The sequence below is a fragment of the Ceratotherium simum genome, chromosome 6 (assembly GCF_057802395.1).
Source record: "Ceratotherium simum simum isolate JZ-2026a chromosome 6, ASM5780239v1, whole genome shotgun sequence".
Taxonomy (NCBI): domain Eukaryota; kingdom Metazoa; phylum Chordata; class Mammalia; order Perissodactyla; family Rhinocerotidae; genus Ceratotherium; species Ceratotherium simum.
Window position 1 is genome coordinate 74,284,979 of NC_141905.1, and position 18,628 is coordinate 74,303,606.

The following is an 18,628-nucleotide window of genomic DNA, read 5'->3' on the forward strand; positions in this document are numbered from 1 at the left end:
CAGTACTCATCCTTTTGCTCATTTTGATTTGCTCAGATAAATTACAACCACCTGCCCTTTTGTATTAAAGAAGGTTACACACAAAATTGACCTTTTGATACTTATTGGGATAGCTGGGTTCATTGTATTTGAGATTAACTGCTGTTGCTGTTTTCTGGGTTATATCTTAAATAACTTTATCTGAGGATGGTAAAGCCTGTTTCTTTTGCCTGTTTCTTCCAAGCTACTTCTAACACCATAGGAATGGACTCTCTGAGCAATACAAAGAGAAATTATGTTTTAAAAAATAATTAATCTGATTTATTTGGATCCTGTGGTGCCTGATTATTTACATATGTTATTTAAATTTTTCTTAACCTTGATAAAGCCAAAATTATCCTTTGTCCCTTCTGCTTCTTGCCACTTTGCTTCGTAGGACTCAGCCTTCTTTCTGTTCCTTGAACACTTTAAGCTCAGACTTGATTCAGGAACTTTGCACTTGCTGTTCCCGCTTCCTGAAATGTTCTTTTCTGGCTTCCTCTGTTTCATTTACCTAATACTCTGCTTGTTCGCCTATATTTTCTAGCTCCTGTGTAGTTAGGGTAGGCCATGTGACTACTTATGGAAAGTGATGTATGTCACTTCTGGTCTGAGGCATTGAAAAGTCCATACAGGATTCACTAGTCTCTTTTCTGCCCTTGCACTTGAAATGACAGAGCCTAAAGATTGAAGCAGTCTGTATTGCTGAGTTACTAGATGGGGCTTTACCTGGACCAGTAGAAGATTTTGTGTGAACCAAAAATACACTTCTCTGTTTTAAACTGCTGAGTTTGGGTGGAGTGCATGCCTATTCTGACTGAGTATTCAAGATTTCGGTTAAATGTCATTTCTTAGGAGACCTGTAATCATCCTTTCTAAAGCACTTTCTCCCTCCACTGTCTCTTTTTCTCTTGACCATTATATGTTTTCTGTAGTGATTTTTTCTGTAATATTTTTATTTATTTGTTTATATAAGTATATGCTGAACAAACAAGGATTCTATATGCTGTAAATTATGATTTTTAAGTGCCCAGAGTAATCTCTAAAATTGGTGATAAGCCTTTCATTTTTTGACTTTTTGTTTTAAGGTCAAGAAATGCAAATAAAACAAAACAAAATACTGCCTTACAAAGGTTCATTCAATTTCCTATTGCTCACAAGAAAGGACGGTCTTGTGTCAAGCAATAGCTTAGTTTTTGACTCTTCTGGATGAATCTATTCTGCATGATTTCTTTCTTGTGGAAGTGAGATCATCTTTGGCAAAGTCTAAATCAGTGATGCCATCTATGTCAATAAGGAAAGGATTAAGAATCCCAATTTTAATTTCAAAATTGCCTGAAGTAACCTTCAAAAAACTCTGCAATATTTTTACATATCTTCAGGTTTTTGCCCACTAAGAAATAGATAAGGCTTTGTTGTGTTCAAACCCAGGCTACATAAATAGTACCTCCAACATCAGAATGTTCCCCTAGTTGTCTGCCTCTAGTCTTCTGGTAGATGGTCCAGAAGAATCCCTGATATTTTTTTAATAGCATGGAAAAACTTGCTGAGTAGACTCAAATGACTCATATAGCCATTCCTAGAAAAGTGTCTGGCACGCAGTAGGAGCTCAGTAAAAATTTTTTCAGTGAATGAGTGATCACAGTCAAATTCATTCACCAAGTAAATCAAGATACAAAAGAACTCTATGAAACTGTTCTAAGAATAAGCTTTTATTTAAAAAGAAAGAAACAGAGAGAGAGAGAAAGAAAGGAAAGGAAATAAAAGAAAATTCTGCCCAGAATTTTAGGCTAAACTCTTCGAGATTCATCCTTTGGAATGCCAAGTAAAGAACTTCAGAATCTGCTTCTGCTCCTTAATGAAATTTCTTGACAAGCTAGTAAGACTTTACTGACAATTATTTTCTTATTGCCAATGCATGACATATAGTCAACTTCTTTTCTCATTAGTGAACTAAGAAAGATATGTTGCCAAGTATTAGATAAAAATAAATATACACAGGTATATCATCTGCATAATCAAAGTTTTGCATGGAAAGTCAACTGTTTACTATTATTGATACAAATGATTTTCTTTGGAAAAGTGTTCACAAGACGGAAGTCTTCATTAATGCAGTCAACAGGCACACAGTGATGCAAACCAGGAATTGACTGTGCTGGGACATGTTAGTATTTCATTTAGACTAAAGAGAAATGATGAAGTTACCAATTCTTTCCTAATGTACTTCAAAATATTAAAAGAAATGTTAGTAAATATCAGAAGTTTCTGGAGTGTATGTGATAATTTGATAGGAATATTGTTTTACTTTTCTTTGTTTTCTCCACACCACAAACCAGCTGGATCTTTCCAAACAAAATGGTTTTACCAACGTCTATCCAATGATATGAAGCTTAACTGATTTGATAAACAACCTTGTGGGGTGCTTCAAGGTACAGCTTTTGTATTAAGATAAGTTAGAATTTTGGTAAAGTTCTATCCTTTTTAAATTAAACCTACCTTCCGTGAAAACTTATAGTGATTGATATATATGGACAGTTGTCAGATGATCCTTCATTTTCTTGGCTTCAAACTTCAATTGGGAAGAATTGTGCCATGGAAGAAGTATGATTTTGGCTCCCACGGTATGTAATTAAGAATGCATAACCATGAATACATAAGGATAAGGAAGATCTGTCATACTTCTTTTCTTTGAGATTGCCTAAATTAACCTAAACAAAGACAGCCCATACTTAAAATGCCCATACTTATAAAAGCGAAATACGTTTTCTTTAATTCCTGTCAGTAGAAAGCTTTTAAGGCCTTATTACATGCAAATCATGGTGATACTATCTGGCCAAACAGTTTGTGCCACTCTGCTCTTGATGATATTAACAATTTTTAGAGTTCTGTGGGACTTATTTTACATGGAAGTTTTGATCTAAAATCAGTATATAAGGCTGATATCTTACAGAGACAAAAATCATTCAGTATAGCATATAGGTCATGTTGCACATACAACCTCATGAGTACCAAAGTTTGAGAACCACTGAACAAGCTGAATGGAAGATATAAAAGGAAACTTTAGAAACGGATTTTTGAGCTTTGAACCCATTCTGCCTTTAAGGTAATTTTCAGGTTCTTATGTAGCAAATAGGGACGTGTAGGGGATTATAAAGTAGTCTTGCTTGCTTTCAGAATTTACTCCATTCTTTTTTATTTTTAAGCATTAATATATGCTGATAAATTTGTTGAAAAAGTTTAGGAAAATAGTGGAGTTATACTTTGGTTCTGGATGAGGGGCAATTAGCTTCTAAAGACAGCATTAAGTTAGATGATTGAATCCACTGAAATTGCAAAAAAAAAACTTTTGAAGAAAAGTATCATCTATTAGTGCCAAGTTCATAGATTTTCTAGTGCTCATCTATTTACCCTTTAAAGGTCTGTGGTCTACAGGTTGAACAATTCTGGCCTAAAAGATCTGTGAGTTCCCTTCTGGGTCTAAAAATCTATGAGGACTATATCTTGGTCATATCAATTGTATGCTTGGTCTTATCCAAATGGCAAGAAAGACCCTTATTTCTGGGCATTATTTAACCCTTATCTTGGCCTTTTATGTATGAATTTTAGTTTTAATTTAAGTTTGAGTTATAATGTATTTACTTTGAATTACATGTATAATTTTTATGCATATTTACACATACACTTTCACAACATACATTGACATGCATGCATATGTAATGTTTACATATATATATAAATTGATATAATCTATTAGGATTTTAGAGGAAATATTGAACTTTATATTTTGGGAGATTTAGAAGCATTTTCCATTATTCTTCTCTCATTCCTCTATCTGGTGGCAGGCTTGATGATATTAAAGGTAGGGGTTTTTATTTGGTACCTTACAGCTCAAACAACAACCCTGCATACCTGAGCAACCTACCTGGAAAATCTGCTATGGCCATTTGACAACTGAGGACATTTTGCTTTCAAATAATGAAGAAAAACCAAGTAAACTTAGGGTTTAATGGAATCTTCTGATCGATGAACTCCCTTCTGGGTAGTCACTGGAGTTTATTTTGCAAGTTAGTACAAATATTACAAAAATACCAATTGGCAAAGAAATTTCAAAAATTATTGGAAGTGAATACTTTCAGTAAACTCAGTGAATACCTGTCAGGAAGCTACTAGAAAATTTTTATTTTTATGTAAGCAACACTATTTTAAGAATAACATAGTCCCAGGAGGTCGAAGATTGTATAGGCCTAGAAAAGAGTAATTGAAGTAACCTGAACAAAGATATTATGCCAAACCGCTCCCGTTAGGTACTAACATCACTCTCTATGAAAACCAGCTTCAGACTGGGAGAGTAGAAGAAAAAGATCCCAAATATCCTGAATAAGTGTTTGAGGCTTGTGCACGGTAGATTTAGTTATAAAAAATGATTGAATATCATGCTTTCCTGATTCAATGATACAAAAAGATATTGCCACTTCTCTATTTCCTCACACCATCCTAACACCAAAAGAACAAAACTGATTATTTACTTATATTACTCTGTGTTAAATGTGTTTGTGTTAATGACAGAAATACTCTTTTTCATGAAATGTTGCTTAATCTCTAATTCAAACACTTTGTTCATTTTATTATGTAAGCTCAAGAGTAATGACTAAATCATTTTGATTGCTCCCTTTATACCTTTCCAAAAATCTTAGGAATATATTTGCTATTAAAAATATGAATGCATTATGATGACTTTATGGCAGTTTTTTCCGTAATCTCTGCAGTATTGCAGTAAGGTAGATGAACAGCAATATGAAACCTAATGTTGATTTGTTGGGTCTACAAAATTGCCCCATTCTAAAAAAATAAATATCCACTTACTTTGGAGGATAAGATAAATTCTAGAATATCAGAGGACATATACTTTTAAAGGCATATTCATAATTAAAGTCAGTTTTATTGCAACTTGCCTTCACTCACATTCAGATGATACAGATTTTTATATTTTAAGTCACTCACTCATTCATTGTTCATTCATCAAATACTATTGACTACCAGCTAAGTGCTGTGGGGAATAACAAGCAAATAAAAATAGATTTTTGCCTTAAAAAAAATTTCAGAAAAGCATGAAGATATAAAGAGATAGTGCCATACTAATCTAATATACAATTCATAGGTGAGATGATCACTTCAAACTTGGGGTGGAGCCGAAGGACATTTGCAGGTGGGGGAGAAGGCTGGATAGAACCTAGACACAGGAGGAAGGAGATGTTGCTGACAACTGGGAACAGTTTGTTATTGATTTGTGTATGTGTTGTTAAGGATTATTATTCTAAAATCTGTTAGAGAGTTGTATGCCTTTAGGGTGGTTGGAAAGGTGGCTAGTATGAACTTTTGAGAATGATACAATATTTGAAGTAGTAGTATTGAATGGAAGAATTATCACATATACGTTTGATAGAATCAATGACTATTTCTGGTTGCCACGTTTGATCATGGATTTTCATATTATTTTTAATTTCATGGTTTGTTTTGTAAGAGATTTTGAATAATAAAAGTTATTACAGACAACAAATGTGATAGTAAGAACATCTCTGTAATTTTTAGATTTTCTTCACAACAGTGTTTATGGCAGCATGATTATAATCCATGGTATTATGATCAATTTGTTTCTTTGGCTTTATCTTTCTGCAGAATAATTGGCAATAGCAGATTAGTTATAAAGCAGCTCGTCTGTTATATGGCTTCTTATTGATGTACAAAATGTTAAACTTGATTTTATATAAAAATCACAATAATAAAATAAATTAGTTTTCAAAAATTAAGAGAGTACTCTATATTTCTTCTTAATTTTTAGATTGAGTTTTTATCATTCTTAGTCACAAATGACAGAAAGCAGTTCCAAATCTAAATTCATTTTACCACAATCATGACATTTTCCAACTGTCTCATAAATTCACAGCATTTGTTCAAAGGGAGACGAGTAGAGCAAAATGTGTCACTAGTGCTGAAGAAAATGGGCCTGTGGCAATTAGTATACCACCTTCCAAGAGAAAATTAGTGCTTGAAATTTAACATAATAATTGTACCAATGAACAGTTACTGAGTGCTCACGGTGTGCCAGCCTCTGTGTTAGTGGGCCAAGTGCATTGTCTCTTTAGTCCCAACCTTATGATATTATTGTTATTCCCATTTTATACGGAAAAAGAATAAGCCTTAGAAAGGTCTCTATAATTTGATTATGGTCCAATAGGTAATAGGTGGAGAAGCTGGCATTCAAAACGTGTCCTCTGAGGTATAGGTGTAGGTGTAGGCACTCTTAATATCCCGACTTTACAGATGAGAAAAATTGAGGCCTAGAGAGGTCTAAATAATTTGGTTAAGCACAGACAGCTAATAAGTGGAAAAACTTGTATTTGAACACAGGCCCTCTAACTCCAGAGTCTAGCTTCTGCTTATCAGTATTTATACTAAATGTTGACAGAATTTAAGTTGTAAGACTGTTGTTTACATCTCCTTTGTTTTGACATAGAGGAGACAAAATTTGGGAAGTAAAGCATACAGATGTTATTTGGCAAGAGGGAGGGCAATTGTTAAGGATGTGGCTGAAAGCCAGAAATTAGTAGCAATTTATTCCATTTTACTATTTTAGGGCTATCACATCAAAGCAAGAGTGTTTCAAGAGAAAGTGATTTCCCATTCCTGTTTCAGTCAGAACATTTCCATTAGTGTTTCCCAAAGTTAGTAACTCAGTATGTCAGCCAGAGTCCTCAAACTAGTCCTCCGCTAAGTGGCCCAGAGTAAATTCATTTGGCCTCTTCCCTATTTGTATCCTTCACTGTACCCTTCACTGCCTTGTGCCCTAATTATTTTTATTTTACCGTGTCTTGTTTTACAAACTATAGTGTTATGGTTCTGAAAAAGAACAATGTTTATCTTCTTTGCAGAGAGTATTGTAGTAGGCATTCAATTCTTGAAAAGTGATGGAAACTCAAAGCTTGGAAGACAAACTGGAATCTTTAAAAATATTTTAGTATTCTACTAATAAATTTTTTTAAATGAGCAAAAGAATCAGACAGTCACTGATTTTTCTTTATTATGAGTGTTGGGGGTCACAATGATACATTATATTCCAGAGAAAGCTATTCTTTGCCAAAGATAATGATTTTGAAATATTTATAGATTTAAATTACAATTTGTGGTATTGAGTATTCATTATATTTTGTAGACCTTTTACTTTTAGGTGTAGGGAAAAGGTAAGATGAGGAAACAGAAACTGTTCATTTTGTTAAAAATCACTTAATTATACAAGACGCCATTTGTAAGCTGAGGAGAGTAAGTACAAATGAAGAAACTTTTTAATACAAATGTTAGAAAATTGTGTTCAAACCCAAACTAGAATTTACAATGTTCTCAAGTCTATTTTTATATTACTATAGGAAAGGTAGTTTGTGTGTGTGTGGTTGGTGTGTGTTGGTGTGCGTGTGTGCCAGACACCAGACAAAGAGTGTGGTGTCTTCTACATTTAGTATCCCTTGGCATTTGAAATAACATTATGTTTGCATTTTGCGCAGACACAATACAGATCAATTGGCCACTTCTATTGAGAGAGGCACAAACTAGATTCTGTTGCCAGCAGCTGTATTTTTAATAATATAATTTTGAGTTTATATTAAAGCTAATAATTTTGTGGTTTAGATCACATTTACTTTTTACTTTAAGTATGTTTTTTAGTGTGTCTTCATTACTTCTAAAAATGTATATGTTTTAAGAACTTAAACTAATACTCAGTAATAGCATTATTTCTATCCCATATTAGCATGTGGATGTTCTCTTTTCAATAATAACAAAGCAAGGCCTTAAATTATTTTTTAGATGCTTATTTCATGAACACTGTCACTGCTGTGTGACAAATATCAGAATGAAAATGTTAAATAATGAACTGCCATCAGGTATTGGCTTGTGTTCCTTCATCATCTGAAAGGGGATTTTATGAATGATGCATCACGGTGCTACATACATTTACATTCAAAGACCAGTTGTTAACGTTTTAAGTTAATGCCAGTGAATCTTTAAAAATCTCTGTGAATAATGAAGCCATTCATTGTGTTCAAGGATTTTGCCTTTCTTCAATGATATGATTTTCTTCTCATTTGAGAGTATTTAATTGCATTGCTCATCCACTTTTAATATTTAATAATAATTTTATTAGCTGTATAGAATGAGAAGGGCAAGATTTGCAATATCTAATGCTGGTCATCAATTTTTTCTTATCATGACTTAATGAATATTATAATTACAGGAGAGGCAGAAATATAAATTAGCTTGGTAGTTGGTTGGAACTTGCTAGTTTATTGGTTTCAGCTTGGAAAAAAACCAGAATAGGCACAAGGAGAAAGAAACAAATACCTGGAGGTGCCCTGGAAAAAAATTTTTGCAGTCTACTAATCATTCCTCATTTTAAACAATGAACACATAGGCTTTGAATGAAGTTATAAACACTGCCAATAACAATTCCTGCTGGTTCCATAGCAGTTGACAGGGGATCTTGACAACTTATAAGGCTTAATCTTGGCAGGTATATGTTCCTTTAGTCTCTATTAATGCATTCTGACAACTTTTCATTATCTTTTCTTAAACATTTTTACTGTTATTGGCTTTCAGCTAAGACAAAAGCATAAGTTATTTTGAATGGAAAAACTTGGCATAGCCATCATCATAATAGCACTTTTTACTTAAGTAGCACCTCTCACCTGAAGTTATTAAAGTGCTTTTGAGTACATTTCATTAGGCTTGTGGGATGGAGGTCAGGGAAAAAGTTCTTTGTAGGCACCATAATGTTTAAAGCCTCTATGGAAATATAACCCAGACCATGGGGAGAAAATAATTTTCATTTTTAGTGATCTAGATATGGACGTGTATATTAGATGATCCCTAAAATTTGAGCACCATTTGTTCCAAATAGAACCAGATATTGTTGAATTTAATGTGCTTCTAAACCTATTTTAAAACAAATCATTTTTAACCCCCTCCAGCAACTCCTTCGAGAACGACAGCAGATGGCCAGCCGTCCCTTTGCTTCTGTTGATGTAGCACTGGAAGTAGGAGCTGAACAAACAGACTTTCTGCGAGGGCCATTAGAGGTAGGAACAGTGGTGCTGAAAAGGGACCACTGTGATTTGCATATTTATATTGCTTCTCTTATCTGTAGCTGCTTGTGAAGCCAGAGTCTGATTATCTAGAGTTGACAAGATTCAGCTACATATGTTATGCCATTTTTAAGGCACATAGTTTTAATAGTATGACATGAGCTGTAACAAAAGCCACTGGAGAATCTATTAGCCTAGGCAAGAGTGACAGACTGCTCACCTGGCAGCCTTTCCTTGACAGATAGGAGCTGAAGGAATTTAAGACATAGCTATGATGGAAGAAACAAAGTGCCTATATTTAGTCCTTGGAGTGCCCAATGCTCCTTGGTTAACAATTCACATCTATCTTTATTAACAAAGTTGACTATTAAAGGTGGTTGGAGATGAGTTGCATTTTTTTTGAGGTAACATCGATTTATAACATTGTGTAAATTTCAGGTGTACATCATTATATTTCACCTTCTGTATAGACTACATCATGTTCCCCACCAAAAGTCTAGTTGTCATCTGTCACCTTACACGTATGCCTCTTTACACCTTTCCCCGTCACCCCACCCTCCACCCCCTCGTAACCACGAATCTGTTCTCTGTATCTATGTGTTTGTTTATCTTCCAGATTTTAATTACATAGTTTCATTTTTGAATGTTGAGAAGTGTAGAATATAGTGAATATTTTTATTTGTGGTTAATGGTTGTATTAGTATATTCTTTTATTGCAAATGTAGAAATAGAGTATGGTGAAACAGAAATCATTATGTGTGAGTAGATGTGGTATTAGAATCCTGAAAAGTTGCATGGAATGGTTTTGAAAATGATAACCCTCAAAAAGGAAAAATTCACAGATTGTGATTAAGGACTAATCAAAGCATTTTGAGGCATAATAATTTAGTTGTATGCTTGTTATTTTTTAATTTATATTTTATATATGGTAAGATGTTTAAGTAGGAAGATTAAGAAAGACTGTAGAGTTGAAATATTTTATTCTCTTTTATAAATACCCTTATATGACTAATTTCATGTTGCTGTTTTCAGATTTTGCTTTTCTTCAAGGAAAGTAAGAAATATAAAAATAGACTCCTTCAAAAACCTAGGTACAAATATAATTAATTCTGCTGATAGCATTTTTGGTTATTCTGAAAAAAGTAAAACTAAATCAGAGCTCATGGATGCTATACAAAGGGTCAGTTTTTAGAGGACATTTCCCTATGAACTTTTTTAGCTTTTGTGTTCATGATTTTTTACTACTCTAGATCACAGGTTGCCATGGACACTTAGAACATTAGGAAAGTTGTATGTATATCTTCCATTACTTGGGGAGAAATTAGAAAAGAGACAGAGTAATTTAATGCAAGTTACAGTAAGTGCTCTAATTTCATTTTGGCCTCTAATTTCAAATAACTTTAGTGCAAAACTTTTAACAAATGGAAAACCTAGACTGAATCCAGCTTCTTTTTTCTCCTTATCTGTCTAAAACATTCTCAAATATTGCTAAAACTCAAGTAACAAGAGAAAAAGGAATGTAAACAATACATACATAGGCCAAGGAGGAAAAAGACTAATCAAAGAACTAGAAAGCTCACAAACTTAAGGAGCAAATGTAATTAGCATATATACATATCGCTATAGTTAGTCAACTGCTGCTTAATAGTGTTCAAGAATGTACTTTTAGGTGTATATGTGTTCATAATCATTCTATTTCTTTTATTTTTTCCAAACTTGTTTCCTTATCATTGTGATGTTTTTTAACCTTAAATTTTGTTTTGTAGAGTTTAAAATTTTCCACCTCTACTTTCTTTTAGTTCATATTTGCCTGGTAGTTTTCTTTTATTTTTTTATTTACAACTTCTCTGAATCCTTTTGTTTTACACCTATCTCTTGTAGAAAAGATTATTAGCTTTTCATTTTTCCACTCACTCTGAGTTTGTCTTTTGAGTGCTAAGTTTAATCTGCTTCCATTGACAATAATTACTGTTTTACCAAGGCTTATTTTAGCTACTCCATTGTGTGTGTGTACGTGTGTGGTGTTGTTGTGGTTACTAGCCTTGCTTCTTTTTTATTCTGTTGCCCAGCTTCTTCTGGATAAATTGATTTTCTTCTACTAAACTGAGTATTACATTTTCTGTTTCTATGTTTCTGATAGTTACGTTACTTATCAAGATTCATAGTGATGGTTATTTTCCCCTGTCAATGTCTGAAGCTTATTAATACATATTCCTGCCCTGCCTGTCTCAAACAAAATTAATAACTTAGCATGCTCTCAACTCCCTCTTTTCCTCCCACCCATGCTAATGGTGTCCGGAATTTTTGATCCAGATATTATGGATATAAATTTTTCTTTATTATGGCATATTTAAATAACAATGAACTTTCTTTACCCTCCTTTACTTTTTATGTCTAATTGCTTGCTCATGCATTTCTTTCATTGTTCACTAAAGTAAACCCTCTAAGATATTGTTTCAAAGAGAAATTTCACGTGGCCTACTCTTTGAGACCTTAAGTGCCTACCGATACATTTATTTTGTCCTCTTATGTAAATAACAGTTTAATTAGATATAAAATTCAGTTCAAAGTTCTCTTCTTCAAAACTTTCAAGATATCACTCCGGTGTCTTAAGTCTGATGTCGGTTTGATTCTTTGTCCTCTGTAAATGATCTCTTTTCTTTTTGAAATCTTTCAGAATTTGCTCTCATTTCTCAATGTTCTTAAGTTTCTCTCTGATATGTATATATTTTCTGATTTGGCAGTCTGTGCACCCTTTAAATCTGCAGACCTATAACTTTGTATAATTCTGGCTAATCTTTGGTTACTGTTTCTTTAAATATTTCTTACTCTATTCTCTCTCCTTCTGGAGTTCCTATTAGATACTCTTGACACTTCTCTTATCCTCTATCTTTCTTAACTTTTCTCTCATTATTTCCACTTTTTATCTCTTCCTGATACTTCTGGGAACATTCCTCAACCTGGCATTCCAGTATACTAATTTTTTCTGAGTGTATCCTTTCTGCTATTTAAGCCATTCATTGACTTCATTTCAACAATTATATATTTTGTTGTTAATACCTGCAATTGGTTTTTCTTCATAACTGCTTGTGAATGCTTCATATTTATGATACCTTCTCTTATTTTTCTGAAACCATTTATTATATTTAATGTAAATATTGTTCCATGTCTTCCGTGATATTTTACTTACTTTGGTATAGATTGTTTCCTTTTTCTATTTCTTTCATGGTGCTTATACTCTTCAGAAGTCTCCTTTATTTTTTTCTATGTACACATATTTTATTTTAGTTACTAATATCTACTTAGGAAGAAAAAATCCTTGACTATAGACGGTGCTCTTACAGGTAATATAGTGGTTGGAGGTGGGAAGCTGCCCATAGTGTATAATCTGGGCTAAGTCACTTTAGCTCATTTGCCATAGATGTCCCTTTTACTACAGAGAACTTTCTGGTACCTCCTTCCCAAGCATTATTCTTATCAGATGGTAGCCTCCCTCTGATGTAATTGCCAGGTCAGCAGTTAAGGCAGGGAGAAGTGAATGCTTAGGGCTTGTCCAGCTGTGGGATTCCTCACCCCACCTGAGCTCTAGAGCTGCTCTGTTAGTTTGCAGCCTTGGGCTGGCACTGGGCTGGTTTTACTGCTTTCCTGCTCCATAGCAGGCAGGATAGATGGATCATTCCATCCAGGACAATGTGGACTCTGGCCCTCTGCTAATGTAGGCCACCATTTACTCCCTACAAGAGGCCTAACCACGTTACATCTTTCCAAGTGTTCCTTCAAGATTTTGTATGAATTGCTGAGTATGTTCTGAGAGTCATCAACCTTCCTGTTTCTTACATGTTATCTCTATGTTCGAACTCAGGGAAGGGGAAAAGTGACTCATTTTGCTTTATCATTTGTTGGCTGCAGGACCATGTGTGCAAGTGCTTTGTATTCCGTAAAGAGTTATGTTGATGTTGGTATTCTTATTATTTTTCTCACTTTTATTGTTACTCAGTTATATGAATAACTGATGTACCTCTATTTCTTTTGTACCACTTGTTTTCAGAAACTTAAATTCAAAAAGTCAAAGAAGAAAAATATTTACCTGCATACTCTCACTTAGAAAGCCCCTTTTATCTGGAAATCAAGTTCTACTTATTAATGTATAATATTGTTGGGTTTTTGGAAAGCGCTTTATTAAAGTGTAATTGAACTGAAATTCATATACCACACAATTAACCCATGTAAATTGTACAATTTGGTGGGTTTTAGTATATGCGGAGTTGTATAACCATCACCAAAATCAATTTTAGAACATTTTCATCACCCCTGAAAGAAACCCCATGCCCTTTATTGGTCACTCCTCCTCATTTTCCCCCAACCCTTCCTCTCAGCCCTAGGCAAGGACTAATCTACTTTTCGTCTTTATAGATTTTTGTATTCTATATTTTAATTCAATTTCATATAAATAGAATCATATGATATGTGGTCTTCTGTGACTAGCTTCTTTCACTTAGCATAATGTCTTCAAGGTCATCCATGTTGTGGCATGTATCGGTACTTCATTTCTTTTTATTGCCAATACTCTTCTATTGTATGGATATAGCACATTTTGTTTATACACTCATCAGTTGATGGACATCTGGGTTGTTTCCACTTCATGGATATTCTGAAAAATGTTACCCTGAACATTCACAAGTTTCTGTGTGGGCATATGTTTTCATTTATTTTGGTATGTAACTAAGAATGGAATTGCTGGGTCAAATGGTAATTGTTCGTTACTCGTTGAAAGGACTTTCTTTCCCCATTGAATGATCTTGGGACCTAGTTGAAAATCAATTGACCATAAATATGAGTATTTATTTCTGGATTCTCAATACTATTCCATTGGTCTATAGGTCTATCATATGACAGTACCACACTATCTTGATTGCTGTAGCTTTGTAGTAAGTTTTGGAATTGGAAAATGTGAGTTCTCCAATCTTTTTGAAGATTGTTTTGGCTCTTCTGGATCCCTTGAATTTCCACATGAATTTTAGGATAAAATTGTCAATATCTGCAAAGAAGCCTGCTAGTATTTTGATAGGGATTGTGTTGAATCTGTAGATCAATTTGGGGGAATATATAGTATTTTAACATTCACTTTATTAAGGTGGTAGTTTTGTTAATTGAGTACCTTCATGCTCCATGCTCAAAGTTCTAAATTCAATATCAGAAGTCTTTCATCTTGGTAAATAATGATGATTTCTGATATTTAAAATTCCATATAGCCATATATGTTCAGTGATCTCAAGTAAATCAACAACTTAAAATTTTTTAAAAATTCAAGTTGAAAATATTATTGTTCAGTGTATTCTTTTATTTTATTTTTTTTTTTTGTGTATGAGGAAGATCAGCCCTGAGCTTACATCCATGCTAATCCTCCTCCTTTTTTTTTTTTTTTGCTGAGGAAGGCCAGCTCTGAGCTAACATCTATTGCCAATCCTCCTCCTTTTTTCTCCCCCAAAGCCCCAGTAGATAGTTGTATGTCGTAGTTGCACATCCTTCTAGTTGCTGTGTGGGACGCGGCCTCAGCATGGCCGGAGAAGCGGTGCGTCAGTGTGTGCCCGGGATCCAAACCGGGCCGCCAGTAGCGAAGCGTGCACACTTAACCGCTAAGCCACCGGGCCGGCCCAGTGCTTTCTTTTAGAACCTTGTTTACTTCTTCCTGTAAAAATTAAACTTCAGGAGTAAATTTCAGCAGGCAACTACTAATTTCTTCCTTCTACATACTTTAGAATATAATAGAAGTAGAAGCAGAATGTGAAAATTATATTTTATTTTCTCCTTTGCTAATCATTTTGTAGTAAGTAGAAGTTATCTATCATATATGTATACACGTACATATGTGAGATTTATTTTCCATTGTTATGGTATACTGGTAGCTGCTCCAAATCTCTCTTTTTAAATATATACATATAACTGATTATGATGTGGTTTATTGATTTGCTTACACAATGTATTTTGAAGCCTAGGTCTATTCTGAAATCACATTAAGGATTTTATTTAAACCTAAGAATCAAAGTAATTTTAAAGTTCCTCTGCTGGGTTTTTCTTAAAATTCAGTGTTTAAATTCAACACAAAGCCATGGGTTAGCTGGCTACTACTGTTCTGTAAATATTCATTGAGTATTCATAATGTGGTAAGTTAAGGAATGAATTTCTTTTAAATTAAATTTGACTCTTAGGTGTCACTCTGAGTTCCACATCTGTACCGTCAGGGGGAGAATGTAAGGTGCAATATGAAATGAATTACCTTTGATACATCTGTAGGTAATTGTGTACTGCTATACACTGAAGTGTCTTATTCTATGAAGTAGATGTGTTCCTGAAAATTTTTATCTGTAAGTTAATTATATTTTTTAATGAATGAGGAGTATTGAATCTTTATAGGAACTTGCTGTAAAACTGTAGGTGTAAAACGCTTTGGGAGTGAAAAAAAATTATAATATGAATAATTACCTTCTAAATGATCTATTAACAAGTCTGAATCATTGTATTTTCCTATATTATAGTGACAAAGTAAAAAACGTTATTAAAATTTAATAAATGCACTTAGAAGGTGAATTTATATGCTAATACAATTTATTAGTTGATTTTAAACTTATCTTAAAAAGAGAGTTATTTTTGTAGCGATTGTGTGATGCATAGTATATATTTGTTGTTTTTCTTCTACCAAGCAATAATGTGATAATTTATGGTAATTGTTCAACAGATTTTTATGGAATGCTTCCTTTGTGTCAGGCACTGTTCTGAGCACTTGAGAACCGTCAGGGAACACAACAGATAACCCTGTCCTCGTGGAGTTTATATTCTAGCAGGAGAAAGTCAGTTATTTAATACGTAAGGAGGTGGTTAAGTGTAACAGAAAAAGAAAAAATAAAGCAGGATAAGGGTTTGGGGAGTGCTTTGTGGAGGTCAGGGAGAGTGTACTGTATTGAATAAGGTAGTTGTCAGGGTGACCTCATTGAGAAAGTGAGATTTGAGCAAGTCTTGAAAGAGGTGAAGGAGTTAACCAGGCAGCAGATTCCCAGGGAAAAAGTGTTCCAGGCTAAGGGCGTAGTTAGGGAAGAGGCCCTAAGGAGGGGCATGCCTGGCAAGTTCATGCAACAGCAAGCGTGGGGGTGGGGGGTAAGCAGATGATATAGGACCTTAGTAGACCATTGTAAAGATTTTGACATTCAATTCCGAGTGAACATGAAAGCCAGTTGCAAAGTTTTGAGAGAGGACTACATAATCTGACTGTTTTAAAAAGGATCACTCTGCCTTTTAGCTTGAGAATAGTTTGAAGGGAGATATCTTCATATGGTTCCCTGAGAAGCAGACACTGAGACAAAGAATTTTTTTCGTTTGGGATTGAAGAATATGCTGGTAAGGAAGTGGAGCCATGAGAAAGGAAATGAAAGCCTGCCAATACCACTATGGACAACTAGAGCTTAATCCCATTGGGGAAAGTCTGAGAATCAGGATAAAACGCATGTCAGACTATGGAAGCCAGGGGCAGTGGAGCTGAGTATTTATCCCCAACTCCCTTCGGTCACTGGTTCAGGGCTACTTCCCAGGAGGCAAGAGAAAGCCTTCAGGCAAAGAAACGCAAGCTTCGGTGTTAGAAGTCAGCTGGAAAACTGACATGGTAACTGAGGGGTAGTGGAAATCAACCTACAGTTTCTGCTACTAGGGGCAAGGACAGAAGCAGAAAGACTTGTTAGGAGGCTACTGTAGGGATCCAGGCAAACGATAATGGTGGCAAGACCAGGGTGATAACAGTAGAAGTGATGAGAAGCGTTCAGATTCTGGACTATATTTTTAAGGCTATTATCAGTATAATGTTCTCATTTTGAAAGTCTTTCCAGTGACTATGTTTGTAAGGTCCAAATAGAAAGATAGGAAATGATTTTCTCTCTTTAACTGGCACTGTAATAGCTCTAGAACTTCTGATGCTGTTGTGTTTATTCATTGAGATGCTTAATAGTTCTGTTCTCTCTTAGTATATCCTCTCAAATGACAAACTATGTGCTTTTCTTAAGTAACTGATAGAAACCATAGGAAACTGAGGCAAAAGCACCTAGTGCCCCTTAAGTGACTTAGATTGGCTAGGCTTGTTAGATCTGGTGTCACACTAAAAGTATAGCATACAATTTGATCACAAACAAGTTAATTTATAGCCCTTTAGTTGAAATGATGATGTTAAAAATGTACATTCCCTGTTTGTGGTTTTTTTGGTGGAGTAGTGGTGAGAAGGAAGGAGGGAGGGTATTGGCCGTTTTATAAACTTGTGTGAATCCTTAGTGTTATTGACAGTTTTTGCTGGGATATTATTCTTTGTTTCTATTTTTATTTCTAAGTATTTTTTAGCCAATTATTCTTACCCTGCTGCTTATAATACTGAAAAATTGGAAGGCACTTTAATAGCCAACAATAAAGGATTTGTCAGTTAATTTATTACATGTTACACAATGGTGTGTGCATTGTGATCTTATTTTTGATAAACATAGAAAAGGATCTGGTCTAATAAATTCTTAATAGTTGCTTCTCAGTGGGTGGTATATATGGATTATTCTTTTTGCATATCTTTAATGGCATATCTTGCTTTTTCTTTTTTTTTGAGAAGAAAAAACAATAACAATAAAGTGAAAGTATAAAATGTGGGTTATCTTTTTCCCAATTTTTAGACCTTTACGTTGACTCTGCATATTTTAGGGGTTTGAAATTTCTCCAGTTATTCAAAATGAATGTTTCTGGTCATCATTTCTGTTGTAGGGAATGAAAACTCTTATGCATATTTTACATTTTCTGGACTGCCCTGTTACCTTTAACCCACCATAATTAATTTATCCACATTTCAATTTTTGAAAATGTAGGTGACCATTGGGGTATATTCTATAAGATTAGTACTTAGGTGTTCATCAACCATGCACTAGAGAGAGCTTTCCAGACAGTAGAAATGAGGATTTATATGCCAAGGTAAGGATCTTGAACTTGATCTCCCTAGGTCATGGGAACAATTGAAATGTTTAAATTGAGTTTAAGATACTGTTTTTCAAAATTTATATAATACACTATCTCAATCTCCTTTGAGCCTTAGGTCAATCTTATAAAACAGGCAAAGGAGTTTTTGTTTTTTCCTGTTAACTACTGAGGAACCTGAGGCTCTGCGAGCTAAAGACCTTTATTCAAGATCACAAATGCAGTCACCAGTAGAGCAAGAACCGGGGTCTGAATCTTAGATTGGCTCAAGAGTTTCTCTCTCTTTGTACTTTAAACGTACTGATTTTAGTTCAAATTGAGAATATGTCTTAGGCCTAACATATCTATGGAATATTTTTTCTGGTAAAGCTATTTATAAGTATCAAGTTACTTAAAGTTCATGTGCTATTCTTTGATTCCAGGTGCTCAAATAGTCATGAATATTTGAGACAGTTCAGCCGAGTACACTATGTAAGAAACCTCTCACCCAA

At 34.3% G+C, this 18,628-nt stretch overlaps 1 protein-coding gene across 4 annotated transcripts in view; it reads left to right on the forward strand.

Annotated features, from left to right (window-relative positions):
- The window catches only part of ATRNL1 (attractin like 1), a 773,536-nt gene that overhangs the window by 531,893 nt on the left and 223,015 nt on the right, over positions 1 to 18,628 (forward strand). For all 4 annotated transcript variants that reach the window (XM_087432666.1, XM_087432665.1, XM_087432664.1 and 1 more), the window contains one exon: positions 9,036 to 9,143. In XM_087432666.1, coding sequence (XP_087288792.1) covers positions 9,036 to 9,143 — 108 coding nt within the window. The remainder of the gene's footprint in view (positions 1 to 9,035; positions 9,144 to 18,628) is intronic.